Source organism: Macaca nemestrina, chromosome 17, assembly GCF_043159975.1.
Source record: "Macaca nemestrina isolate mMacNem1 chromosome 17, mMacNem.hap1, whole genome shotgun sequence".
In the NCBI taxonomy this organism is placed as follows: Eukaryota; Metazoa; Chordata; class Mammalia; order Primates; family Cercopithecidae; genus Macaca; species Macaca nemestrina.
In genome coordinates, this window is record NC_092141.1 from 83,696,722 (window position 1) to 83,723,581 (window position 26,860).

The 26,860-nt window shown below is 56.0% G+C and overlaps 2 protein-coding genes across 8 annotated transcripts; one reads left to right on the forward strand and one right to left on the reverse strand.

Moving 5' to 3' along the window:
* Window positions 1-65: 65 nt before the first annotated feature.
* NHERF1 (NHERF family PDZ scaffold protein 1) lies at window positions 66-19,536 on the forward strand. Its single transcript, XM_011719757.3, has 6 exons — window positions 66-740; window positions 11,938-12,099; window positions 13,285-13,438; window positions 17,117-17,157; window positions 18,331-18,420; window positions 18,652-19,536. The coding sequence occupies exons 1-6, from the start codon at window positions 300-302 to the stop codon at window positions 18,838-18,840; spliced, it is 1,077 nt and encodes a 358-aa protein (XP_011718059.2). The 5' UTR covers window positions 66-299; the 3' UTR covers window positions 18,841-19,536.
* A 1,171-nt stretch (window positions 19,537-20,707) lies between these two features.
* On the reverse strand, window positions 20,708-26,837 carry LOC105469135 (N-acetyltransferase 9). Of its 7 annotated transcripts, none has more exons than XM_011719762.3 (8): window positions 26,719-26,837; window positions 26,261-26,308; window positions 26,077-26,162; window positions 23,743-23,855; window positions 23,068-23,211; window positions 22,383-22,442; window positions 22,127-22,221; window positions 20,708-22,025 (listed from the first exon to the last, which is right to left on the reverse strand). In XM_011719762.3, the coding sequence occupies exons 3-8, from the start codon at window positions 26,151-26,153 to the stop codon at window positions 21,891-21,893; spliced, it is 624 nt and encodes a 207-aa protein (XP_011718064.2). In that variant the 5' UTR covers window positions 26,154-26,162; window positions 26,261-26,308; window positions 26,719-26,837; the 3' UTR covers window positions 20,708-21,890. The 7 variants fall into 7 exon arrangements, 6 of the variants coding, with proteins under 6 accessions (XP_011718064.2, XP_011718066.2, XP_024644676.2 ...); XM_011719764.3 differs by having other exon boundaries at window positions 26,723-26,794; XM_024788908.2 differs by lacking the exon at window positions 26,719-26,837 and having other exon boundaries at window positions 26,261-26,685.
* Between the last annotated feature and the right edge of the window lie 23 nt (window positions 26,838-26,860).

Consider the following 26,860-nt stretch of genomic DNA (forward strand, 5'->3'; position numbering starts at 1 on the left):
CCCCCTATTGGCCCGCGGAGGTCCCCACCCTCAGCGCGGCCCCGCCCCCGGGGTAAGGAGCTGGGGCGGGCTCTGGGACGCTCAGACGCCGCGCGGGGCGGGGATTGGTCCGTGCAGTTCTTTCGGCTCCTCGCGGCCCGCGGCGGCCGGCGGTTCCTGGGACACCTGCTCGCTTCGCCCGTCCGGCGGCTCAGGGCTTCCCCGCTGCGCTCCCGGTTTGCCAGACAGGAAGGGCTGGGCCGTCCCGTCCCATCCCCAACGGAACCCCAAGTCGCGCCGCTGACCCGTCGCAGGGCGAGATGAGCGCGGACGCGGCGGCTGGGGCGCCCCTGCCCCGGCTCTGCTGCCTGGAGAAGGGTCCGAACGGCTACGGCTTCCACCTGCACGGGGAGAAGGGCAAGTTGGGCCAGTACATCCGGCTGGTGGAGCCCGGCTCGCCGGCCGAGAAAGCGGGGCTGCTGGCGGGGGACCGGCTGGTGGAGGTGAACGGCGAAAATGTGGAGAAGGAGACCCACCAGCAGGTGGTGAGCCGCATCCGCGCGGCACTCAACGCCGTGCGCCTGCTGGTGGTCGACCCCGAGACGGACGAGCAGCTGCAGAAGCTTGGCGTCCAGGTCCGAGAGGAGCTGCTGCGCGCCCAGGAAACGCCGGGGCAGGCCGAGCCGGCGGCCGCCGCCGAGGCGCAGGGGGCTGGCAATGAAAATGAGCCTCGCGAGGCCGACAAGAGCCACCCGGAGCAGGTAAGCTCGGCCCCGGCCGCGCAGGCTGGAATGGAGTGGGAGGGGGATCTAGAGAGACCCAGGTGCCCCGGCCGTCCAGCCCCGCGCCGGCCGTCGTTTTTCTGAAACTCGAGCTGCGAGGGGGAGACCGCTTCCGCCCGCCTACCAGGCGCTCTGGCACATCCTAGGCAGGCCTGGGGCTGCGTCCCGCGACCTCCTCTCCTTCCCAGGCTGTGCTGGGAGCCTGAGAGCCTTTGCCGCCTGCACCTCTTGTTCCCTGGCCTTTGGGAGGGCGGCGCAGGGGAACCCAGCCCCCCTTCCCTCGGGTCTGCGGGTGTCTGCTCCCCTTCCTCGGAATCCCCCAATCCTGCCCGTCCCCTGGCGCCCTCTCCTCGTTCACCCCAGTCCGCAGATGGGCCAGGGAGGAAGGGCTCTCCTCCCCAGAGGTGCCAGCTTCCCCCGCCACTCCTACGTCAAAAGCTAGAGAAATAGCATTACTCCTGTGTGGAGCCCCGGCGCAAGGAGGCCCTCCCCGCAGCCCGCCGGTGTGTGTCCTGAACTTCAGTCCTGCAGGACTTCATCCTCCCGGGACTTCTAAGGGAGAGGAAGCCCCACCATCTCAGGGCGGTGTGGGGGTTGCCTGGCGGGGAGGAGGAGCCAAGGCATCTCGGAGTGGTGGTTCTGCCACCTCAGAGGATTTACGATTCTCAGGAATGTGAGGAGTAAGCGCCTAGAGCTGTATCTGGGAGGGGAGGGGGAAGACCTTAGAAGAAGAGAAAGATGGCTAGGGGGAGGGGAGAGAGCTCCTGAGGCTCACGGCCCTGTGTGCGCCAGCGGAGCTCAAGGTGAGCCGGTGGTCTTGCCCTGGCCTTGCCACGGTCACTCTGGTGCCCACACAGCCAGCAGGCCGGTTGCTTTTTGCCCATGTTTGGTGTTTGCCCATAGGATCCCAGTTTGGATCAGCTGCAGGAGGGGCAGCTGGCAAAACAGGAGTTGAGCTGAGCCTCCTGTCCCCAGAGAGTGGAGTGGTGTACTGTGTAGGGCAGGGCGTGAGCCTCCCAGGGCCCCTTCAGTTTGCACCAGCTCGCCCTGGTGGCAGTGTCTGATGGGAGTGTCCATGGGGACCAGGAGGATCCTTCTGGACAGAGAAAGGGTACAGTTTGGCATTAAGGGAGAAGGCAAAGCCCTAGAGGATCAACTGGTTTGGTGGAAGTGAGGTCACCAGAAGCCCTGTCCAGCCAGAGGTGGGTGCTGGGAATGCCAGGGCCACCAGGCTCCCACTTCCTGCCCCTGCCAACCTGGCATTGGCAAGGGGAGGGGGAAGGGACCTGAGCACCCGTAGCAAGGGGGTTGACACCAGGGAGTTGGGGCTGATGATCTCCAGTCCCAGGCAGAAATCCAGTGTGAACTTTATCCTGAGTCCATCGATCGATTTGACATTCTTTTTTTTTTTTTTTGGACTTTGGAACCCACACAAATACTCACCCACCCCCACCCCCCACAAGTTACAGTCTCATTCAGCTCCTCCCTTTGCCCTTTTGGTTATGCTGCTGGGTGCCAGAGGGCCTGGGATGCTAATGTGGAGGCCTGGCATAGCACATGCGCCCAAAGGCAGCAGCTTTGAGCTTCCTGGGTAAGCACAGAATCAGATTCCTGCATGTTTTGGAGGGACACCTACATTTGTGTGTACTTTGTTAGGCCAAGAGATGAGAGAAGAGCCACCAGCAAATCCTGGGGACACCATCACCAGCCAAGTTCGAGGACTTCTGAGCTTTGGTTCTCCCATCTGTGAGATGGAGGCATTGGGCGATGTGATGCCTGCCTTCTCTAGAATTGTAGAAATGACATGAAGTACCTGAGCCTCTTATTAAAGTTTTAAATGCTGAACCGCACTCCTTCATGCCCAGCGTTTGAATCCCAGATCCTTAAACTGACTCCTAGTCAACACCATTGAGTCCCTCTAGCAGAAAATCCCCACAACCCTTTGTGTTGAGCATACAGATGGCCCGCGCGGTTATTGCAAAAAAATGTTAACAGACATTGTAAGAGTTCTTTTTTCTAAAACACACCCCTTTACTACTAAAGCATCAAATCGAGGTTTGCCAGTTCGTTTTAGTCTGAATTTGTGTGCAAAGTGGGGCTGTTTCCTTATCTTCATTAGCCCTCCACTTACTAAGTGAGGATCTCAGTGGAAAAGTGTGGCACAGAGAGTGGTTAACTGGGTGGCCTCTGGCTGGGAAGACCAGCCATGTCCAGAACCACTCATGGCAGAGGCTGATGGGTGCCTATAACACTGGCCGTCCCCGCTGGGATGTCTAGGCCTAAGGAGGTAGAAGTGGCTCTCCAGCTCTGCCCACCGGCTTTGCTTTGTGGATGGCCTTCCCCTCATCCCCCATGGGGACAGAGGGGCAGCAGCACCCGCCCTGCTGCTCCCCTGCTTAAAACCCTCCTCCCCCGATTCACCACCAGTCACAGGATGAGGCCTAAACCCTTGAGTCTGGGTTCAGAATGCCGGCTGCGCAGAGCTGAGCCAGCTCAGCTGTACTAGCCAGGCTGTGCGGAGCCAAGTTACTTCACCTCTGTAAGCCTCCATTTCCTCTTGTGTAAGTTGTTGGGGGTGATGGCAGCTACCTCGGAATTGCACGAGGCTGTGTGTAAAGCAGGTAGCTCAGTGCCTGGCACTGAGTCCAGGCTCATCCAGCCTTTGCAGTTGGTATTGGAATGAATACATATTTCACAGTGATCATTGCACATCTATCATGGGGCAGCTAGCACTGGGTCAGCCTCTGCCTAGTTGGGCAAGTGCCACTGTGGCCAAGCCTGGCACCCAGTCAGTGCCCGATCAGTGGTCACTGTGGGTTAAGAATGATATGTTGTGGCCAGGTGTGGTGGCTTACACCTGTAATCCCAGCACTTTGGGAGGCCAAAGTGGGAGGATAGGATCGCCTGAGCCCAGGAGTTCGAGACCAGCCTGGGCAACATGACAAGATCCTGTCTCTATTAAATTTTTGTTTCTTTTTTTTTTAAAGAGTGATATGCTGTTCCATGGCCCTTCTCCATCTGTCATCCTGTTCTCACCACTACCTCCCTATCCCCAAAACCACACCCAGGGTCCGAATTCGTCTCTAGCCTCTGAGCCTTCATACCCTGACCGTTCTGTCCCTTTCCAGGGAGCCTGTCCTTAATCCAGTAGGCAGAGTTAGCATTTCCTTTCCTTCATTTTTTTTTTTTTTGAGACAGATTCCGCCCAGGCTGGAGTGGTGTCACAACCTCGCCTCACTGCAGCCTCGACCTCCAGGGCTCAAGCGATCCTCCCACCTCATTCTCCCTAGTAGCTGGGACTACAGGCATGCACCACTACGCCCAGCTAATTTTAAAATTCTTTGTAGAGCTGGGGTTTCGCCATATTGCCCAGGCTGGTCTTGAACTTCTGGGCTCAGGCGATCTGCCCGCCTCGGCCTCCACCTCCTCTTTGTCCTCACATCTTTTATCGCTCTGAACACACAATATTTTAATCATCTGTTTGTGACCTTTTTCTCCACTACATGGTAAGCCCAAGGGCATCAACTGTGGCCTATTTGTGTTTCTATCCCCAGCCAGTCCTTGGCACACGGCAGGGAGGCTCTCAAAAACAGTTTTTGAATTAATGAATGAATATATAACAACAGCCAGGGACCTTTGTCCTCATTTAGCTCATCCCGCCCCACCCAGAGATTGGAATTCCAGATAGAACCTACCAACTCCACTTTCTTGCCTGCTAGCAGCTTCCATTTGAAAACTAGAAAGCCAAAAGTCCAGGCTTTGGGGTCAGCCAGATCAATGTTGAATCCCAGCTCTGCTGTGTGCTGGCTCTGGGATCCTGGGAGTTCATTTTTCCCTGCAACCCTCAGCCTCCACCTCTGTGAAGGGCACTGCCCGCAGGGTTATTGGGAAGATTTGGTGACATGACAGGTGTGTAAATGAAAGTGCCCAGCTTGGGGTGTTTCCGGCCAGCCCTGACCCTGATCCCAGAGGCAGAGAGTGCAGGCACCCCAGGGAGCAAGATGGGTGGTGGGGCACAGTTAGCTGGAGGACCATCAACCTCTTTGCCAGGGTGGGCAGGCCATTTTCCACCAACCAAGTTGGAGCTCTGGTAGGGGCAGAACAGAGTTCGAGCTGCTGGGTGTTTGGATTTCAGATGGACAGGGTATGTGATTGTGTGTTTGGATCTTTGCTGGCAAAACAGTGTAGCCCTGGTTCTTACCTTCAGGCTCCTGTTAACTCAGTAATTCTGGAGATGATTCTCTTGGAGATAGAGGGGGGCTTCTTGGCTGGATGCAGTGACTTGTGCCTGTAATCGCAGCACTTCGGGAGGCTGAGGCAGGAGGATTGCTTGAGCCCAGGAGTTTGAGACCAGCCTGGGCAGCACAGTGAGACCTCGTCTCTACCAAAAAAAAAAAGAGGGGCGGGGGTGAATGGGGGCTTCCTTCTCAAGGAACTCCGTATGTCTAGATGAGGTCCTTCTCCCCTTTCCCAGATGTCCCATCTCAGTGGTCCCTGGGAAAGTGGGGTGGGGAATTAAATAAGAAACTCAGGCTGGGCACGGTGGCTCACGCCCGTAATCCCAGCACTTTGGGAGGCTGAGGCGGGCAAATCAGTTGAGGTCAGGAGTTCACGATCAGCCTGACCAACATGGTAAAACCCCATCTCTACTAAAATACAAAAATTAGCCAGGCCTGGTGACAGGCTCCTGTAGTCCCAGCTACTTGGGAGACTGAGGCAGGAGAATGGCTTGAACCTGGAAGGTGGAGGTTGCAGTGAGTCAACATCGCGCCACTGCACTCCACCCTGGGTGACAGAGTGGGACTCGTCTCCAAAAATAAGATGAAATTCAGCCGAGGTCTTATTGATGCTGCAGCGCTCTTTATAAGGAGAAACCAGAGCTCTAGACTCCAATAACAAGTGTTCCTCTGCTTTCGTTGCTCTAAGATAGAGTGGCCCTACCTGGAAGGAAACTTAGGTTTGTAATGTGCCTTTAGGCGCTCTACCTATGACATAAAGATGTTGATATGCATTTCTTTCTTTCTTTCTTTCTTTTTTTTCCCTGAGACAGAGGCTTGTTCTGTCACCCAGGCTGGAGTGCAGTGGTGTGGTCTCAGCTCACTGCAACCTCCGTCTCCCAGGTTCAAGCAATTCTCCTGCCTCAGCCTCCCATGTAGCCAGGATTACAGGCACCTGCCACCACACTGTGCTAATTTTTGTATTTTTAGTAGAGACAGGGTTTCACTACGTTGGCCAGGTTGGGTGGCACCTGCCACCACACCCTGCTAATTTTTGTATTTTTAGTAGAGACGGGGTTTCACCACGTTGGCCAGCTGGTTTCAAACTCCTAACCTCAGGTAATCTACCTGCCTTGGCTCCTAAAGTGCTGGGATTATAGGCGTGAGCCACCGCGCCCAGCCGATATGCATTTCATTGTCCCCCAGACAAATTAGCTATTGTTTTCTCCATTTTGTAGGTTGACAGTAAGTGTTCAATACATAGTAGCTACTATTTGTGTTAGCAGTGTACTAAGTACTAACCCTCCCTGTCTCATTTAATCCATATGACCACCAGTGAGGCAGATATTGGCCCCATTCTCTGCCTATGGAGGCTGAGACTTGATCAGTTAAGGTGGCCATGGTGGGTCCCAGGACTCTCAGCTAGCAACTCCTCCCACACAGCGCAGGGGTGTGTCTGGGAACCCAGCCCTCTGACTCCAGTGCCTGCACAGCCATTTGGCCACACGAGTAGTCTGTGCTTGATGCCTGACTCTGCCAGGTGTTTCTGCCCATCATATTCTGAGCCACAGCTGGACTTATGTTCCACACATGGCTGGCATTATATATCTACTGGACAGTGCTCCTCTGGATCCGAGCTGAAATCCTGCCTTCACCCATCAGCCATGTGTACTTGAGCAATTGACTCCAGCTTTTTGAAGCTGAGTTTCCTTTTCTGTGAAATGCTTGCAATAATACTTTCCTTGTAGGACTATAATTGGCTCCTAAGAAAATACACGTAAAGAGCTCGGTGCCTAACATATAGTAGGTGTTCAGTAACCAGCGGCTCCTATTTGTTACTTCAGTGTTGAGCCTCAATTTCACAAGCTCCTTGAAGGTTCTTAATAGCCCCTTGGGACAGCCCCTGGGGGTTAAATCCAGAGACTTCTGGGAGGAGGGTGAGGGATGAGGAGGGAGGCAGAAGGGAAGGCACGGGGCGGCCAGCCCTGGATGGTGTCCAGCCGGGCTGCAGCCCAGGTACCAGCCTGCTCCATCCCAGGCTTGCCCAGCCCTGGGGAGACCTGAGCCAGACTCTGCCCCCTCCCGCCCCCGTGGGAAGAAGAGGTTACTAGCCAGAAGGAGAACCTGGTTCAGACCTCTGAGTCCTGGGGGTATCTGTCAGACCAGCAGCCCTCACTTTAGTGTATGACTCCCTCCTGGTTCCCACCCTACCAGACTCCAGGGAAAGCTCTTCCCACTGAGAAACAGGAGGGAGGAGATCAAGGGCTAGGAGCAGTGAGTGACCTTTTTTTTGCAAATGGAGGCATCCAACATTCCCCACCGCCTGCACAGACCTGGAGGGATATGGAGGGTGGAAGGAGGTCCTGTAGGGTAAAATGAGGTGACATCAGGGCCACTCGGCAGGGCCAGTGACAGCCAAGCCCCCTGTACCTCACCTAGGGTAAGGAGAAGACACCTTCTGCCTAGAGGTGTGGACACTGGCTGAGTGTCCGGAGTCCCTGGTCACTTCCCAGTGCCCCCAGGCTGCCTGTCACACAGCTCTCCAGGCAAGGCCAGCTGTCTCCATCCTGGCTTCCTTGAAGAGCCAGCACCAGAGACCCAGGCCTGTCTCCAGAATCTGGGGAACAAACTGAGCTGCCTCCCAGAGCAAACATGGCCCTTACCCCCAACATACTCTTGACACACACACCCCAGCCCCCCGAGAACAGCCAGGGCTCCCTCCTGCCCCCTTCCATCCTCTTGTTGGGTCTGATTTTCCTGTATTGGGCATCGTGACACTGGTCTTCTTTGCATAAACAAGAGCCCTGGGCCGGGGGAGGTGCAGTCTTGAGAAGTGGGGTTACCTCTGTTGTTCCCCTGGACCCGCAAGTGGTCTTCCTACTCCTCCAGCCGCTTTCCTCTGGGGTCCTGAGCTGGCTGGCTCGAAGGAAGCGGGCTGGCTATTTCTGTAGGGCCCATCACTATGGCATCAGCCAGGGAGGGGCTGGGCCCAATGGGGCGTTGGCCTCAGGCTCCCACAGCCTTCCCCGAAGGGAGGAAGGAGGAGCAGGGAGCGGCCCTGGGCCTGCTCCCCAGAGACGGTCACTGGGATTAGGGTATCGACTTTCCCCGGCTTTCCAGGTGACTGCTGGTGGCGCCTATTGAATTCCGTGCCCGCCATCCGCTCCCTGGACTGCGTGGGTGGAGGTGATGGGGTGGGTGGAGGTGATGGGGCGGCCACTTGGGGTGGGGTGAAGCTCCCTGGGGGAAAGGACAGATGAAGGGAGGCAGCCTGAGGGTGGAGGAGGTCCTGGGAGAAGGGTGTGGGGTCAGCTCTCCCGGCAGGGTCTTTTCTGGAAAGCCAGCCAGCATTGTGTGAAAGTGAGAGTCTCCAGCCTGTCCAACCCTGGGTCACCCTGGCCCAGCTGTGCTGCCCATCGGCTGCGTGGCCTCATGTTCCCTCCTGTCAATTCTGGCTCTCTGCCAGTCTCCTCTCTGAGCAGATCCTGATTTTGTCTTGAACTTGGGTCTCCCGAGCTGTCGTCATCACTGGAGATCCACTTTGCCCTCTGGAACTCACTGGGGCTATGTTCCTTTTTAGGTTCCTCCTCCCACCATGCTTTGGGCCCCTCTGTAGCTGGCTCCTCCTAAGCTCCTGGGGGCCACACACCAAGCCCAGCATGCCTGGACGTCACTCCCATTTGCCCCCTTCCCCAGAACCCAACCCTGCCCCAGCTTGAGGGTGAGGGTCCAAGAGCAATGGTGGCTGAGCTCGGCCAAGTACCCCACACCTCCCCATCTTCTCTCAGTGCTGGGCCTGGAGACCACAGGCCAGGCCCCACGGATCCCCAGGGGGGCTGCCCCAAGGGACTCCCCCTGCCAGCCCCAGCCTCCACCCAGGCTGGGATGGGCTGGCTTGATGGGCTGACTCAGCAGCTGGCACTGACACCTCCTGGAGACAGCTGGGAGGCTCCTGCTGGGGGAGGGGTGAGGAGGAACAAGGCTGGTCTCCCTTGGAGAGTGGGAACCCCCTTCCCGTGTGAGGGGAGGCAGTCTCTAGGGACTTGGGGAGGAGGCTCTACAGGTGCATTGGAGCTGTTTAAATGCCAGTGGGGCCTACCTGGGGCTTCCCATCTCCTTGTCCAGCCACCCCCTCAGGTCCTAGAGCCACCACAGAGCCACGTCTAGACAGAACAGTGGAGCAGTCCCAGTGCAGAGGAAGGGAACAGAGGGCACCTGAGCCCCTCAGTCTGGGTCCCCCGTTTCCCCTTGAACTGCATGACTTGGTGCTGGCAGAGCAGAGCAAGGCTCAAAGGAGGCCCTGGAGCTTTGGCACCATATGTCACTAGGCGAGGGGCACTGGGGTGAAGATCAGTGAGGGAAGCCCACAGCACAGAGACCAGGGCCAGAGGACGGGCATCTCAAAGGCAGCGAGCACAGCCCTGCCCTGCCAGCCGGGGGAGCGCCCAGAGCCACCTGCCCCCACTCCAGCCATGCCCCTGTCCCATCACCCACGCCAGGCTTCATCCCCCAGCTCAGGCCGTAGCTCCAGCTATGAGAGGCCCTGAGCACCTGGAAGGAAGGCTGTGGTTTCTTCAGCTCCCAGCCCACCTCCAGCAGAGGCTGCAGCCTATGCCCTGGAGAGAGCTGCTGTCTGCCCGCCACTGCCTGACTCCTGTTGGGACCTCACCTCCCAGTGGATTGCCCCATTCTGGACTTGGATCCTTAAGGAGCACGCTGCAGTGTGGTGGAAGGAGGACAGGTTCCAAGTCAGAGACCAGGGTTGGAGTTCTGGGTGTGTGATGTCAGGCCGTGGGCTCAACATCTCTGAGCCTCAGTTTCCCCGTCTCAAAAACAGCTGACAAGCCCCAGCCAGGTTATGGGAAGGTTTTTGGGAGCGCGGGGACTGTGGAGAGAGGTTGGAGGAGGTCACTAGAGCTGCCCCCTGCCTGTCCTGAGATTTCACCCTCCCCACTTTCTCAGGGTGTCGGCCAGGTCCTGCAGCTCGGTCTGGCTGAAGCAGAAAGCTGCGCCTGTCCTGGTGACGGCAACTGGTCAGACTTGTTTCTACTCACCTAGGGCCTGGGGGAGGGCCTGGCTGGGAGCTTTGTGGAGGGATTAGCTCTAGGGTAGAAGAGCCTCACTTACTCCCGGAACAAGATCCCGTAGGGCTGTGGGAGTGCCGGGGGTGAGCCTGGGGCAGGTGACAGCTGAACAAGCGGGGAGTGGGCCCTGCAGTGAGGCAGGGGATGGGCCAGGGAGAACAAGGCGAGAGGCTTCATTTAGGGTTCCTAAGCCTTTGTGAGCCCCTCACTGTTTTACCACTCACTTAACCGTCTTTGTTGTTGGGGTGAGGGGCCCTCAAGCCTGGATTTGGGCATGAAACACAGGAAGAAAGACCTGCTCGAGCCTTTAAAGGAATGCAAAGTCATCCTCTAGCCACCCCCAGAGACCGAAAGGCTGGGGATTGAGTCTGCTGCAGATGGTGGCAGCCTCCCGGGGCTGGCAAGTTGGGACAGAGGCCCATACACCCTCCTGGGCACGCCTTCCCACTCCTCTCGGCCCTCTCCACTCCCAGCTGGGGATTTGGGTTTCAGAGCAGCCTGGCACACACACCCCCACCCCACCAGAATCTCACTCCCAGCTTCCTATGACTCTTCATTAGTATTCACAACAATGGGAAAGTCTGGGTGTGCACAGGGATTTTTTACAGTTAGAAAGTGTTTAAGGCAATGACCTCACTGGGCCTCAGCCACCCTGGGAGGCAGATGGCAGTCCGAATGATCCATAAATGACCTGCCCCAGGTCACACAGCTCCTAAACAGGGGAGCTGGAACCTGGCTCGGAGCCTTGACTATCCACTGCTCATTGCCTGATGTGCTGAGTGATAACGCAGGGCCAGCAGGTTGGACAGCAGCCAGTGGCTCTGCACCAGGCCTGGAGGAGGGGAGAGGGACAGGGACTCAGGCGTAGTCCTTGGGCACAGGCTTCAGCCACCCACACCCATATTCCCTCCATCATACTGTGTGTCCAGGCCTGCAGCTTCTAAGCTGAGCTGCTTACTTTGGACCAAGCACGTTGGAAACCGTTTTCAGCTGAGTCCGAGCACTCAAAAGAAATCTGCGTGTGCCCTTTTAGTAGGTCACACCCTCCAGGCCACAGCCACACTGGGCTCCCTTTAGCCCAGCCCTGCTTTTCCCAGTCCAGTCCCCTCCCCATTCAGGCTCCTTGGTTTCTGGGGTCTCTGTGCTTCCGTTGCCACCTCTACCCTCAGGCAGCGGTGTAGGGGCAGGAGGTCCTGGAACGCCTGAGGATGGCCCCCTGTCTTATCCAGGTCCCTTGCTGTGCCGCACAATAGGTTTTTGGTTATCTGCTCCTTCTGGCTCCCTTTTGGCTGGGCCATTTGGCTTGGTGGGGGTGAGAGAGAGTTCGAGTATATGGAGGAAGGCTTTACTGTAAACACACGGGTCAGCTTTCAGTAAACACCTGCCTCTTCCTCCCCTGATGCAGAGAACAGGGTACAAAGGGGCTGGGGGTCCTCAGCCGTATGCCCCAGGTCCCCAGCCAGGCTGACAGGGGTGCCACACTCTGCCCCCTCTCCAGGAGGGCCAGACTGAGCCACCAATGGGGAGGGATAGGGGCCTGATCAACACTGCATGCGATTCACCTTAGACTGTCAGAAGGGACAGGCATGTGAGAGCTAACCTGGTCCCACCCCTCATTTCCCAGAAGAGGAAACTGAGGCTTGGACAGAGCAGTGTTTTACCCACATCACCTAAGCAGGTTGCTGCGGTGCTGGGTGTCCACACAAGTCTTTTGAGTCCTGGGCCAGAACCCTCTCAAATTGCTGTGTAGGGATCTAAGCAAATTTGCGTCCTCCCAAACCTTCCTTGTTTGGGGAGATGGGGCCAGGCAGAGGACAGGGAAGGCAGAACCTAGGGCATTGTGGAATAGCCATGGACCCTCCCCTGTCTCTGCAGCGCAAGCTTCGGCCTCGGCTCTGTACCATGAAGAAGGGCCCCAGTGGCTATGGCTTCAACCTGCACAGCGACAAGTCCAAGCCAGGCCAGTTCATCCGGTCAGTGGACCCAGACTCCCCAGCTGAAGCTTCAGGTCTCCGGGCCCAGGATCGCATTGTGGAGGTGATGCTTCTTGCCCTCTTCCTATCTGACTGCCCCACTCCCTGCAGATCAGCAGCACCTGGGGCAACCATCATACCTTCCTGGGCTTGATTAGCCCATGGGCATAGCCAGCCTGGAGCGGCTGGATGGATGGGTGGATGGGAGGGAGACAGGGAAGGGTGGTGATGGATAGATGGAAAGATAGATGAACTGACTGACGGATTCCTTTCTTACCTCTACTCTCCCCTGAACTCCTCCTTGCCAAGCAGATATACTGGGCAGCCTGTGATTCACCCATCGATCAGGCAGATGTCTGGGGACATCTCCAGAGCTTCCCTGCTGCCAGGCACACAGAGGCGGGTGGCAGTAACAAAACCCCTCTCCTGAGTTAGCCTTTTATTTTATTTATATATATATATATATATATAAATATAATTTTTTTTTTTTTTTTTTTTTTTTTTTTTTTTTGAGACGGAGTCTCGCTTTGTTGCCCAGGCTGGGCTGGAGTGCAGTGGCACAATCTCAGCTCACTACAACCTCTGCCCCCCGGGTTCAAGCGATTCTCCTGCCTCAACCTCCTGAGTAGCTGGGATTACAGTTGGCCAGGCTGGTCTCAAACTCCTGACCTCAAGTGATCCTCCTGCCTCAGCCTCCCAAAGTGCTGGGATTCCAGGCGGGAGCCACCTCGCCCAGCCCCGAGTTAAGCTTTTAGACTCGCTCATTCGGTGCCCTGGCTCTGGTGTACGCTCCTGGGAGGTGAAACGTGAACCAAATGCTCAGGCAGGTCCCAGAATCACAGTCTTAGAACCTTAGAGCTAGAGATCAGCTCTCCCAAGACTTCTCATTTTACACGTGAGAAAACCAAGGTCCAGAGAGGGAAGTCGGACAGCAAGTCCTTACCCAGGCTGGGCCCCACCCCGGCCTCCCAGCTCGCTCCCATCCCATCTCTCCCAGCTGTGTTTGTTTAGTCTCGTCTGGATATTTTCGTTGGCCCTTCCCATGTATCCTGCCTCCCCAGCTGACTGTCCACGGGAGGACCCCTGGCCTAGTTCAGGACTCTGCAGAAATGGGGGTCAGTATCCCCAAGTTGTGAACTGCAAACTGGCTGAGAACCAAGGTGGCCGCCCCCGCCCCCAGCCCTCCTCCACCTACCTGCCCCAGAACCAAGGCCTGTGCCCGTAACGCCTCCCCAACCCCGCCCTGCAGGTGAACGGGGTCTGCATGGAGGGGAAGCAGCATGGGGACGTGGTGTCCGCCATCAGGGCTGGCGGGGACGAGACCAAGCTGCTTGTGGTGGACAGGGAAACTGATGAGTTCTTCAAGAAATGCAAAGTGACCCCATCTCAGGAGCACCTGAATGGTAAGCCGGGTGGGGCCGCTGGCCGTCCTGGGGCTGGAGGCCCCCAAGTCAGGAATGTGAGCCAGGGCTAAGACTTTGCTGGGTCCCAGGCGAGGGGTGGGCAGCTTTCCGGCGTGGGTGCTCCCTCCTTCTCCTTCATGGGAGGCCCAGAGGTGTGGGCTGGGGGAGTGGGGGCCTAGTGTAGGGAGTGGCAGTGGGTTTCCGAGGACGGCTTGTGATGGGGTCAGCTGGCATGAGGTCGCTGAGAGAAATGGACAGATCTTCTGACTCCCGGCCAAAGCTGCAGCCCCAAAGGAGGCCTGAGTCCCCAGTCCTGTCCCCACCAGCAAACTTTCAGGGCAGTGTCGACGTGAGGAAAGGGTTAACTCCGGGGAGGCCTCCAGCCTTTGCTTGGTCAGATCAGAGTCCAGTGGCAGGGCCCAGTGCCTCCCCTCCCTCCGCTCAGGTTGTCTTGGAAACTCAGCCTTGCTGGCTCTAGAGAGTAGTGGGTCCTCCTTCAAGCCCTGGGCCCCTGCCCTCCCCATCCCCCAGCATCACCCTGCCAAGCCTGGCGCCTCCCCCTGCCCAGGCCCGAGCCAAACAGGGCAGGGCTGCTGCATGGGGCAGGGAGGGGTTAAGCAGTGCTCTGCTCCTTGGTCTGGACTTTCTCCCTGGGAAGATGGCTCCCTGGAGCGGGCAGGGGTGCTCACTGGGCCATACTAAGGGTGGATCCTCTTGGGACTTTGCAGTGGGTGGGGCCTCCTGGAGACTCAAGGTTGTATGTGTAAAAGGGGATTCACACAAAGGTCTTGCTGCAGACTCCCATCCCCAGTTGGAAGGGACAACTGGGGAGGCCCTGTCCCCTTCTGGCGCAATCCAAGGCCTGGAGGCTCCTAGAAAAGAGGATGGCCCCTGGAAGTCCCTAGCTGGCTCTGGGCATGGGAGATGGGGTACCACCTTACCCTTATCTCCCAAGTTCATGGAAACCAGGTAACTCAGATAATCCCCTTCTCCACTGATGGGGAGACTAAGGCCCAGAGAAGCCCCAGCCTTCCTCCTAGGGATCTGATATGAGGAAGACACAGCTGGAATCTGGATTCCACTCAGCTCCTGGGATAGTCCCCTGCTTCCCCTACCCCTTCGCCCTGCAGGTAATTGGCTCCCTCAGACATTCCTGCCTCTTCTGCCTGTCTCTCGGGCTAGAGGGGCTGCAGCCTCTGGCCAAAGGACCTGAAGAGGGAGAGGCCTGGGGACAGTCTCCTCCCCGGAGTCCCTCCAGGATGGCATCCTCACTCTTTCCATAGAGAGGAATGCCCCCCTGTCCGGCAGCCAGGGTTTCACTCTGACCACTGTGAGCTGATGGGGAGGGGACAGTGAGTGTCCCTGGTGTCCCAGCAAGGCTGTGGGTGTCAGAGGGGAGGAGAAGATGAGAGTCAGGTATCTCTGGCTGTGTCCTGGACTGGGGACAGGGAAAAGATGACCAGGAATTTTAAGCTAACAGTTCAGAAGAAGCCTGCCTACGCTGACCAGTCCCTGGAGATGGCACAGCCACCCCTGAAGCCATGTGGGACCCCTACCCTGAGTGAGCCCAGTGAAGGTGACCCCAGACCTGTCTTCTCTCCCTCTGACCCCTCCAGGTTTCCCACTGGCTTGGGGAGGGGATACCCAGGACACACCCCTTGAGCCTTCTTGTCCCCCCTCATTTCCTGATTGGCAAATAGGAGTTGGAATTATTTTCTCTTTTTTTTTTCTTTTGTTTGGAGACAGAGTCTTGCTGTCACCCAGGCTGGAGTGCGGTGGTGCAATCTCAGCTGACTGCAACGTCTGCCTCCTAGGTTCAAGTCATTCTCCTGCCTCAGTCTCCTGAGTAGCTGGGACTACAGGCACGCGGCACCATGCCCAGCAAATTTTTATATTTTTAGTAGAGATGGGGTTTCACTATATGGCCAGGATGGTCTCGATTTCTTTTTTTTTTTTTTTTTTTTTTTTTTTTGAGACGGAGTCTCGCTCTGTCACCCAGGCTGGAGTGCAGTGGCCGGATCTCAGCTCACTGCAAGCTCCGCCTCCCGGGTTTACGCCATTCTCCGGCCTCAGCCTCCCGAGTAGCTGGGACTACAGGCGCCCGCCACCTCGCCCGGCTAGTTTTTTGTATTTCTTAATAGAGACGGGGTTTCACCGTGTTAGCCAGGATGGTCTCGATCTCCTGACCTCGTGATCCACCCGTCTCGGCCTCCCAAAGTGCTGGGATTACAGGCTTGAGCCACCGCGCCCGGCCGGTCTCGATTTCTTGACCTTGCGATCCACCCACCTCGGCCTCCCAAAGTGCTGGGATTATAGGTGTGAGCCACTTTGCCTGGCCTTTTTTTTTTTTTCTTCTTTCAGACACAGTCTCACTCCGTCGCCCAGGCTAGATTGCGGTGGCACGATCTCGGCTCACTGCAACCTCCGCCTCCTGGGTTCAAGCAATTCTCCTGCCTCAACCTCCTGAGTAGCTGGGATTACAGGCGCACGCCACCACACCCGGCTAATTTTTGTATTGTTAGTAGGGATAGGGTTTCACCATGTTGGCCAAGCTGGTCTCGAACTCCTGACTTCAGGTGATCCACCTGCCTCGGCCTCCCAAAGTGCTGGGATGACAGGCATGAGCCACCGAGCCCGGACTATTTTCTCTTTCAGTTGAGGCAGATACTAACTGTAGTCTGGGGTGTGGTTCCAATTTCGGTGTCATCATCATCACCTGGGAAGCGTTTGGAAAATGCTGATTCCTAGGCCTGCCCACTAAACCAGAATCTGTGCTGCCAAGGTCCAGGAATCTATACTTTAACAAGCTTCCCATGTAGGAGTTCCCAGACAGGAATTAGGCAGCCATCCTGTAATTTCATCTCCATCTGGGACGATGCATTTTTTAAACACCTTGTGACCCACCAGTGCCTCATAAGATCATTTTGGTAGATAGAGACCAGCAGAGTTTGTTTGTTTGTTTGTTTGTTTTGCCGGAGTCTTGCTATGTTGCCCAGGTTGGAGTGTAGTGGCACGATCTTGGTTCACTGCAACCTCCACCTTCTGGGTTCAAACGATTCTCCTGCTTCAGCCTCCCAAGTAGCTAGGATTACAGGCGTGTGCCACCATGCCCAGCTAATTTTCTTTTTGTCTTTTTAGTAGAGACAGGGTTTCACCATGTTGGCCAGGCTGGTCTCGAACTCCTGACCTCAAGTGATCCAGCTGCCTTGGCCTCCCAAATTGCTGGTGTGAGCAACTACACCTGGCCCAGAAACTTTTTTGGTTTTTTTAATGACATGAAATTAAAAATATCAAAGAACACTGTAGTAAGGGTATTGCTTTGTGAAACTTTTGTTACACAAAATTTTTGTGTGTGCTGAGTCATCAAAATGCAAACATAGGCCAGACATTTGCTCACACCTGTAATCTCAATACTTCGGGAGGCCGAGGTGAGAGGATTGCTTGAGGCTAGGAGTTTGAGACCAGCCTGCACAACATGGCAAGGCCCCATCTCTATAAAAAAATTTTTTTTAATAGATAACAAGGCAAATGTACTCATGGTAGGTGGACATCAGAAAAGTTTGAGATGTTGACCCAGGGAACAAGATCTAATGATCTGCCCAACCCCAACTCCCGCCTCCTCTCCACGCTCTATTCCATCCCCATTCCGGACTCACCTCTGCTCTCTCCTTCGCCTAGGTCCCCTGCCTGAGCCCTTCACCAATGGCGAGATACAGAAGGTAAGGGCGGGTCCCCTGTTTCTCTGGATTTCAATCCTGGGGGTGCGGGAGACAGGTCAGAAGGTGCTATGGTTGGTAGGATAGCCATCTGGCTAAGGCCAAAACCTCAGGGTCCCCAGTTCCAGCTCCTTCTTTGGCTCCAAGCTATAGAACTGCCAGAACCCTCTTGGCCTCTGCCTGGGGCCAAAGCTGTTGGGAGGGAGAAGGCTGGCTGGGCCCCTCTGCAGCCCGCCATCCTGGGTGACAAGCCCCCGCCTCCAACTCCCCACCATACAGAAGGGGCCATTCTTCCCCCCAAGAACAGAGCTTCAGTGTCTGGCCACGGGCAGCCGGGCCCCTGCTACTTCCAGTCTGGGTTGGAAGAACAAAGCCCCTCCTCCCCCCTTCCCTGGGCAGAAGGGAAAGGGGGTGAGGCTGGGGAAGAGATGGTGGGGCTGGGCGCCAGCTGAAGCCATGGAAGAACCCAGGAAGGGGCTGGGTGCCAAGCTGATGCCCCAGCCAAAGCCTTCACTCTGGGACAGGCCGACTCAGTCAGGCCACAGAGTAGGAACTTTCTGCAGGGTCTGCTCAAAGGTTCCCCTTCCCTAGGAGCTCCTGCCAGGGTACTTGACAAGGGGGAGGGTCCTTGGACCCAGGCCTAAACCTTCTGTCACCTCATCTTTGGATCTAGAACGTTCCATCTACTTTCTTCCTTCAAGGCCCTCCTTTGCTGCTTCAGGGTTAGGGTTTCAGGATTCCTGGGGTCAAATCCAGGCAAACAGTCAGGTGGACCACAGGAGATTCAGGGAGCACCACATGGGTTCCCCATGCCAAGCAAAGAGGCCTCCAGTGTCCCCACATTCCAAGAAGCCCCTCCCTGGTCACTGGCTCAAAAGGCAAGTCAGTATCTAAAAGCCACATTGGAGCAGCCCAGGGGGAGGGAGCGCTAATCCCATGATATCTGTACCCCTCCCATCCCTCCAGCCTGAGCAGAACCAGCCTGCCCTCTGATCCTCGAAGGAATGTAAAAAGGAGCCCCAGCAGGCTCAGGCGGTGGGAACCCGGGGTGGGTGGCCAGGGCATCAGCGCTACCTCTTCTCAGTCTGGGGCCCCTACTTCCCCAGGAGCTCCCTCCTGCCTCAGGACTCCCTCACCCCATCCTGTGACAACCCACACCCCTCTTCTCTCTGCCAGGAGAACAGTGGTGAAGCCTTGGCAGAGGCAGCCTCAGAGAGCCCCAGGCCAACCCTGGTGAGATCCGCCTCCAGTGACACCAGCGAGGAGGTAGGCCAGCCATGCAGGGGGTAGCAACTGGGTTACAGGAAGCCGATTCCCAGGCCCCACTTGTTCCTGGCACACCAGCCTGCCTTTGAGGTCACATGCTGAGCCGCATTCTGTTCTTGTGACCTGGCTTCCCTGGGCACAGCCCCAAGGGAGCCACCTCACTGAGGCTGAGGACCAGGGAGCCTAATGAGGGACTGACTCCCAACTTCCTGCCCCCATTTCTCTTTACAGCTGAATTCCCAAGACAGCCCCCCAAAACAGGACTCCACAGCGCCCTCGTCTACCTCCTCCTCCGACCCCATCCTGGACTTCAACATCTCCCTGGCCATGGCCAAAGAGAGGGCCCACCAGAAGCGCAGCAGCAAACGGGCCCCGCAGATGGACTGGAGCAAGAAAAACGAACTCTTCAGCAACCTCTGAGCGCCCTGCTGCCAGCCACCCGGTGACTGGCAGGGCCGAGCCAGCCTTCCACCCCACCTTTTTCCTTCTCCCCAGTTACTCCCCTGAATCAACGTACAAATCAGCACCCACATGCCCTTTCTTGACAAATGATTTTTCTAGAGAACTATGTTCTTCCCTTACCTTAGGGAAGGTGAATGTGTTCCCGTCATCCTGCAATTAGAAAGGAGACTCTGCCTCCCTCCTCCTCACTGAGTGCCTCATCCTACCAGGTGTCCCTTTGCCACTCTGCTTGGGATATCGCTGGGACCTGCACCATGCCAGGATCGTGGGACCAGGCGAGAGGGCACCTTTCCTTCCTCCCCCGTGTGATAACTGGGTCCAGGGCTGATCATTGACTGCAGAACTGCCACTCTCAGTGGACAGGGCATCCGTTATCCTGAGAGCTGTGGCAGACACATCTTGCTTTCATTTGATTTTTGTTGTTAAGAGTGCAGTATTGCAGAGTCTAGAGGAATTTTTGTTTCCTTGATTAACATGATTTTCCTGGTTGTTGCATCCAGGGCATGGCAGTGGCCTCAGCCTTAAACTTTTGTTCCTACTCCCACCCTCAGAGAACTGGGCAGCACGGGGAGGGTTTGGCTACCCCTGCCCATCCCTGAACCAGGTACCACCATTGTAAGGAAACACTTCAGAAATTCAACTGGTTCCTCCAAACCCTCCAGCCTCTGTGTCTTCCTTGGGAGTTTTGTCCTCTGGCCTTGGACCCCTTATAGGTAGAATGTGAGAAATGGTAAGCCAGGGTGGTCTTTGGCTGGGAGGGTGGCGTACACTGGAGGGAGGGCCATCTAGGGCTCTCTGTGACCCCAAGCCTGAGTAGCTTTAGCTAGAGGGCCTAGCTGCGGAAGTCCTGTGGGAAGGAGGATGCATGTACCCAGCCGGGTGTTCAGCGTGCCTGTGTCCCAGGCTGTAAGCACTGATGTGGGCTAGGGACCCCTTGACTAATAGGGACATTTACCAGAGGAAGTGGGAGCTCAGACATGCTCAGAGGACTCTGGGAGGTTCCTGTAATTCCAGAAGCGTGGAAAGTGTGTCCCAGGATGGAGCTGGGTTTGGAATGTAAGGACTTGGCTTTACTCTTTCTGCCTACAGCCAGTGGGTGCAGGATTCCCAGGGGCAGGCTGGGCTGGTGCCAGATCCTCTATCTTATCTGGCCATTGTGACCTGATTGGAGGGCAAGTGTCCAGTGCCAGGGGAAAACAAACCGGTCCACTGAGCCCTGGGACATGCTGTGTGGCTAGGTGGGGTGGAAGGGACTTTTCAAGGGCGAAATGCCCTATCCCCAACAAAAGACCCAGGTCCCTGATACCTTTGGCACCTGAAGCCTGATGTGGAGGTCTGGGAAGGTGGCCTGCAAGAGCTAGGCTGCAGGGCGGAGAAGTTCCAGGCAGGTGCTCAGAAGGAAGGTGCCCCCAGGCTAGTCTCCACCCAACCCAAAGGACACTTCTCAGAAGACAGGCTCTGGGCAGAGGGGAGTGAGTAAAGCAGGAAGATCTGGAATCAGGGAGTGGGCCGTGTCCGCAGACCAGTCACTATCTGGCCATCTGTTCCTTGTTAGAGGAACCATCCAAAACCCTTATCACAACAGCACCCTGTTCAGCTGACCTGTCCCCACCCCACCCTTGCTTCTACCCTTTGACCCCTGACAGATTCCCCCTGACAGGGGTTGTGGAGGGGCCCCTCCCTACCTCATCTGCCAGATGGGGAAGCCCTGGGGGACCTTTGACTCTTCATTAACCTGAAGACTGGTGGAAGGAATGGGTGGCCTGGAGGGAACTCCCATTGCTGAGGTACACGTGGAACGAAGGGAGCCACAGCAAACAACACGTTCATTTTATGATGTTCGTTTTATACTGAGGCATGTTTTCAGTTTCAGTTTTTCACATGCAGTCTGGTGTGAGACTCCAGGATCAAGGGGGTTCGGAGGCCTTAGGCAAGTCACCTTACTTAAGACTGTTTCCCCGCCTGGAAAATACCCTGCAAGCCTCCTGTGGTTGTGTTTTGAAAGCATGCCCGGCCTTTCTTGACAGCCACCCCAGATGATGGCAGGGCATGGAAGACTGTTAGGAGTCAGAGTGCCCCCTTCAGGTGGAGGGAGACTGGGCCAGCTCTACTTTGTAAGCCGTGGGTGCCAGGTAGCCCGGCCACCCTGAGCTTGTGCCTCCACTGCCCCCACGTGGCCAGTCAGGTGCAGCTGCTCCTAGAGGTGCAGGGTGAAAAGCAGATGTGAGAGCACCAGAAGGACATAGCTGATGGCCTGACGCTGTCTTCAGGAGGGCACCCCGAGGGGCCTCTGCTTCCTCAGTGCACCCTGAGCTTCATCAACAGAGGGGTGTTCTCCGGCCACAAGGAGCTGTATCCAACACTAATGCCTTTAAAGTCAAGACTGGCTCCAGGAGACAGGAGGAGGGACGCTGGGTTGAGGGGCCAGGCCACACTCTCTCTGGACCACCTGCTGTTCCCGGGTCAAGCTCCCAGGGTCACAGCAGCCTGCTTCTGCAGGACAAGAGGACCAAGCTGCCCTTGAGTAGACACGGAGGCTGGGCCTCCTGGTAGCTCTTGATACAGACTAAATGGGAAAACTAGGAAAGCTGGCCATGCTTGGAGCTTCACTCCCAGCCAGGGCAGCACCTCTGGCCTCCAAGGAGAAAGGTCTCTCCACTCCCATCCATGCTCCAGGTACCCCTGCACCTCCAGCTCCCACCTTCATCCCAACATCTCCCATGGATTCCTGCCCTCCATGCCAGTTTCGTAGAGTCTGGGTCTGGCTTTGGCCAGGAGGGGAGAAGAGAACTGGCCCTGGCCCTGGCCCTGGCCCTGGAGTCTGCTCAGCCACACCGCCAGCTGGAGGGAGGCCACAGCAAGCCCCGCCACAGTCTGAAGGGCCCCGAAAGGTGATTCCCAGCCTGGGGCTGGGCCAGGAGCACTCTCCCAGTGCAGGGCTCTGGTCTTTGAAGTGCGTGGGCCCAACACCCTGCTCACAAAGGGTGGCTGCCCACAAGGCCCAGCCATCAGCAGGGCTCTGCCGACCCATCTCTGTAAGGCTTCTCTTCCACGTGGCTGGTCTGCTCCAGAAGCCACTGATGCTCGGACTCACTCACTGTCAGTCGGAGGGTCACTTCCTGAAAAACGCTGCTCGCAGCTACCTACGTGAGCCAGAGAGAACAAAGCCTGCTAAGTTACAGTATTAACACCACCAGGCCCACCGCCCAGGTCTAGGCCCCACTCCGCCCAAGGACATCCTTACCTGCTCAAAGTGAAGTTTCTGGAACATCCGGATGCTTGGTTCATTTCCTTGCCCAATTTTAGCCTCAAACTTGGTCAGACCCAGTGTGGTCATTCCTCGCAGAGATGAGAGAGGGGCAAGTAAGGAGGCGCCTATCCCCACCCCTCCTGTCCCAAGCTGCAGAGGAGGAACCTTCACCTGCCCCCAACCCTCAGACCTGAACAAGGTTCACGTGGGGCCTAGCCACTTCCCGCATTGTCTGCTCACACTTTCTTACCATAAGACAGCATCGCGAGAACGGCCTCAGTGCCAAGGCCCTTACCCCTGCAGCTGGGCTCTAGGAGAAACAACAGGAGTGGCACTGATGCTATGTGCCAGGCTCCAGTGTGGGCACTTGACAGACACCATCTAATTCTCAACAACTCTGAAGTTGCTACTATCATTACCATTCTGCAGACGAGGAAACAAGCACAGAGAAGTGCGAAAGGCCTCACAGCTTGCAACCCAGCAATTTGACTTCAAAGCTGACTCCTTTACCTCATGGAGTCAGTATGCTGCCTCACAGGGATAGTCAGTAGCCACCTGGGGGAAACTGAGGACCAAGAAGGAGCAGAAACAGGAGGGCCTCCCCCTGTAATATGATAAGATGCTCCAGAGAAGACCATTTATTTTCTGAGGGTCCCCAAGCCCACCCCAAGTATGGGACTGACCATCCTTGAATCTACCCCATACCAAGGGTTAAGTTCACGCCTAAGTACAAGGAGTAAAGTGATGTGCCTGGGGGTGTACCACCAGGCTGAGGGGGGCTAGGTGGGCAGGCTGCCCAGCCAGGCCCTGGGCTCACCAACATGGAGCCTCCCAGTGAGCCCTGTGAGTGCCCACCCTATGCGGCCTCTGCAGGCTCAGGGTCAGCATATCTGACAGCCAAGAGTTGGGGGAAGGCAGGGCTAGGTGAAACAAACCTGCAATCATGACCTCGATCTCCCCCAAGGTGGGGTCTTCTAGATCTGTGAGGAAGAGGTTCACATCTCCCACCATGCAACTCTCTTCGGTGGCGCCTGGCTGGGCCTGCCACTTCTCGGCATCCAGCACAATGAAGGTACACTCTGAGGAGGAGGTGACAGGGCTATCACACACACTTCCCAGAGGAGAGAAGAGAGGATGGTATTCCTACCCAAACCAGAGCACTGCAGACCAGCATCTCTGAGTCTGCCAGGAGAAGAGGGGGTCCCAGAGCTTCCTTCAGCTCATTACAAAACTCCAAATCTGCCTCCTACAGAAAAAGCCTCTCCAACCAGCAACCAAATTCTAAGACAGCAGGGAAGACAGAGGAGCACGGTCACCACACTAGGCTGTGGTGAGGGATGTGAGGGGCAGGGTGGAAATTTACAGCCAGAGCCCCAGATGCTCTACTTTCTCTAAATCCTTCCAAGCCCAACGCAGTGCGTGGGGAAGAGGACAGAAGGGTCAGCCACAGGGACTGGCTTCAGGGGCATGAGAATACAGGAGTTCCAGCACCTTTCAGGCTTTTCACAAAACTTCTGTAGCCGGGACTGGGAAAGGGAGGGAACCTGGAGACTGACTGTGGATCAGCCCTCCCAGTACCAGGGCTAGGGGGAGTGGGGGGCACTCCTCACTGTCTGCATCTTCCCGCCAGCTGCGCTGCATGGCATACTCCTGCTCCAGGGTCAGTGGCTCTGAGGCTGTCAAACGCTGCAGCTCCTCTGATTTCATCCACTCGTGATACCTGCTGGGACAGAGGGGTGACCTTAGACATGGAGGACTCATTCAGAGGCATATGTCTGACACCTTATAATGTGAGGGTCCAGAACCCCACAGGGCTAACATAGGGCTCAAAGAAGACCCAAAGGGTTATGACTGCTCCTAAGGCAGGGGCCACAGGCACAAGACCCAGAAGCAAGCTAGTCTTACACGAGAACAGCAGGAGGAGTCAGTTCTATCTGTCCAACTTCCTATCCTGTCTCGGATCAGTGTGGAGGAGCAGTCTGAAACCAAACATTCTTCAAATTCCAGAAGGGGAAGTATATGGCAAGCTGACCTCAACAAAGGCGGCTGGACAGATCCCCACAAAGTTAGGGCACCAGGAACCCTCAAACCGAACACTACAAGTAGAGAATACCCAACTACAGCACCCCTATCCCAATCTACCAGCCATGTGCCAACTGCCCCCACAGGAATCCCATCAGGACTCAGTCCTGGCCTTTCGAATGGCAGATATCACAACTCATCAGCTCAGAGTTTAAGGACAAGCTAACATTAAGTCTCCAAGAACTGAACATAATCCCTGGCACCAGGGAAACATCACTAATTTATGATAAGGTGAAAAGACAATTTCTTTTTCTTACACATTTTAGTTTACATAAAGCAATTCCTTGCTGAAAGGCCAAAAAGAAAGCTGAGAGAAAGAAAGGGAAGAGGATGGGCAGCTCCTTCCAAGGAAGTCACAGTCCCCAGCTTCTGCTATTTTTTTTATTTTATTTTATTTTTTTTTTTTTTTGAGACGGAGTTTCACTCTTGTTGCCCAGGGATCATAGGCATGTGCCACCACACCCAGCTAATGTTTTTGTATTTTTAGTAGAGACGGGGTTTCTCCATGTTGGTCAGGCTGGTCTCTTTTTTTTTTTTTTTTTTCTGAGATGGAGTCTCCATCACCCAGGCTGGAGTGCAGTGGCGCGATCTTGGCTCACTGCAAGCTCCGCCTCCTGGGTTCATGCCATTCTCCTGCCTCAGCCTCCCAAGTATTAGGGACTACAGGTGCCCGCCACCATGCCCAGCTAATTTTTTAATATTTTTAGTAGAGACGTGGTTTCACCGTATTAGCCAGGATGGTCTCAATCTCCTGACCTTGTGATCTGCCCACCTCAGCCTCTCGTGCTGGGATTACAGGCCTGAGCCACTGCGCCCAGCCTTTTTTCTTTTCTTTCTTTTTTTTTTTTTTTTTGAGACAGAGTCTTGCTCTGTTATCCAGGCTGGAGTGCAGTGGTGTGATCTCGGCTCACCGCAACCTCCCCCTCCCCGGTACAAGCGATTCTCCTGCCTCACCCTCCCAAGCAGCTGGGATTACAGGTGCCTGCTACCAAGCCCAGCTAAGTTTTTTGAGTTTTCTTAAAGACAGGGTTTCATCATGTTGGCCAGGCTGATCTCGAACTCCTGACCTCGTGATCCAACTGCCTCAGCCTCCCAAAGTGCTGAGATTACAGGAGTGAGACACCCGGCCTTTTTTTTTTTTTTTTTTTTTTTTGAGACGGAGTCTCGCTCTGTTGCCCAGACTGGAGTGCAGCAGTGTGATCTTGGCTCACTGCAACCTCCGACTCCCTGGTTCAAGCGATTTCTCCTGCCTCAGCCTCCCGAGTAGCTGGGATTACAGGTGCCTGCCACCAAGTCTTGCTAATTTTTTGTATTTTTAATAGAGACGGCGTTTCATCATGTTGACCAGGCTGGTCTCGAACTCCTGGCCTCATAATCCGCCCGCCTCAGCCTCCCAAAGTGCTGGGGTTACAGGTGCCAGCCACTGTGCCGGCTTTTTTTTTTTTGAGACAGGTTCTTGCTCTGTCACTCAGGCTGGAGTACAGTGGTGCAATCACAGCTCACCGCAGTCTTCAGCTCCTAGGCTCAGGCAATCCTCCCACCTCAGCCTCCCTAGTAGCTGGGACTACAGCTGTGCACCACCATGCCTGACTAATTTTTATATTTTTTGTAGAGACGAGGTCTCGCTATGTTACCCAAGCTGGTCCCGAACTCCTGGGCTCAAGCGATCCTCCTGCCACAGCCTCCCAAAGTCCTGGGATTACAGGCGTGAGCCACGGCACCCAGCCTTTTTTTTCCCCCCTCATATGTAGTTATTTCTCACAACCAATGTTTCTTCTTAGGGGAAATAGCCCTGAGACTGGGGCTGTACCTTACATAGCTCTGGATGCTGCTACGCGCCCTATGTCAAGCAGGAAAGATACCTGGGCACATGCTCCGAGGTGTAGGGTACAAGTACCACCTTCTTCCCCAGCAGCATGGTGTTCTGATTCAACCTCATGGTAGCAGCCTGCATGCAGAGAGGGAGAGCAAAAACTTCAGGACCCTGAATTTCCTCCAACTTTGGGTGGGCGCTCCGGCGTTCCTGCTGGGGCTAAGTTGACTTACGTCATTCTTTCCTTCCAGACACTCCAGAGAATACAGACTCCAAAAATTCTTGCAAAAAAGAGAACCGGGCTGGTTAAGGATAATTAAACAATCTTTGACTCCCACCCCAGGGGGCCAAGCCTGGGCTCCGTTTCTGCCGGTTCCTTCCGTCCACTCCCCAGAACTTCGATTCCTCAAACCCAAGCACCAAGTACCAAGCCTTATCTCCAGAGCTCCCATTACTTGCCCCAGTCCAGGGATTCCAACCCAGAGTCAACTTTCAGCCCTGCCTTAAACCTGCTTCCAACCTCACCGTGGCGACCACCCCACAGGGCTCTGCCCACTCCCTCCTCCCCGCCCCCGACCACTTCAGGGTAAGGCGGGCTTAGTCTCAGGCCCTCCCCTTTAAGTGGCGTTCTAGACCACTCTCCTCGACCCTCCAACCACGCGGACCCGGGTACTGCCAAGCTCACACCCACCCACCACCGACGAAGTCGTCCACTGCAGAAGCGGTGATCCACCTCCTCCAACCAGCCACTCTCCCAGGCCCGACCGGCTGCCGCCCCTCCCGCATGCGCGTGACAGCGCGCCCCGCCCACTTCCGCCATGCTGACGGCAGCC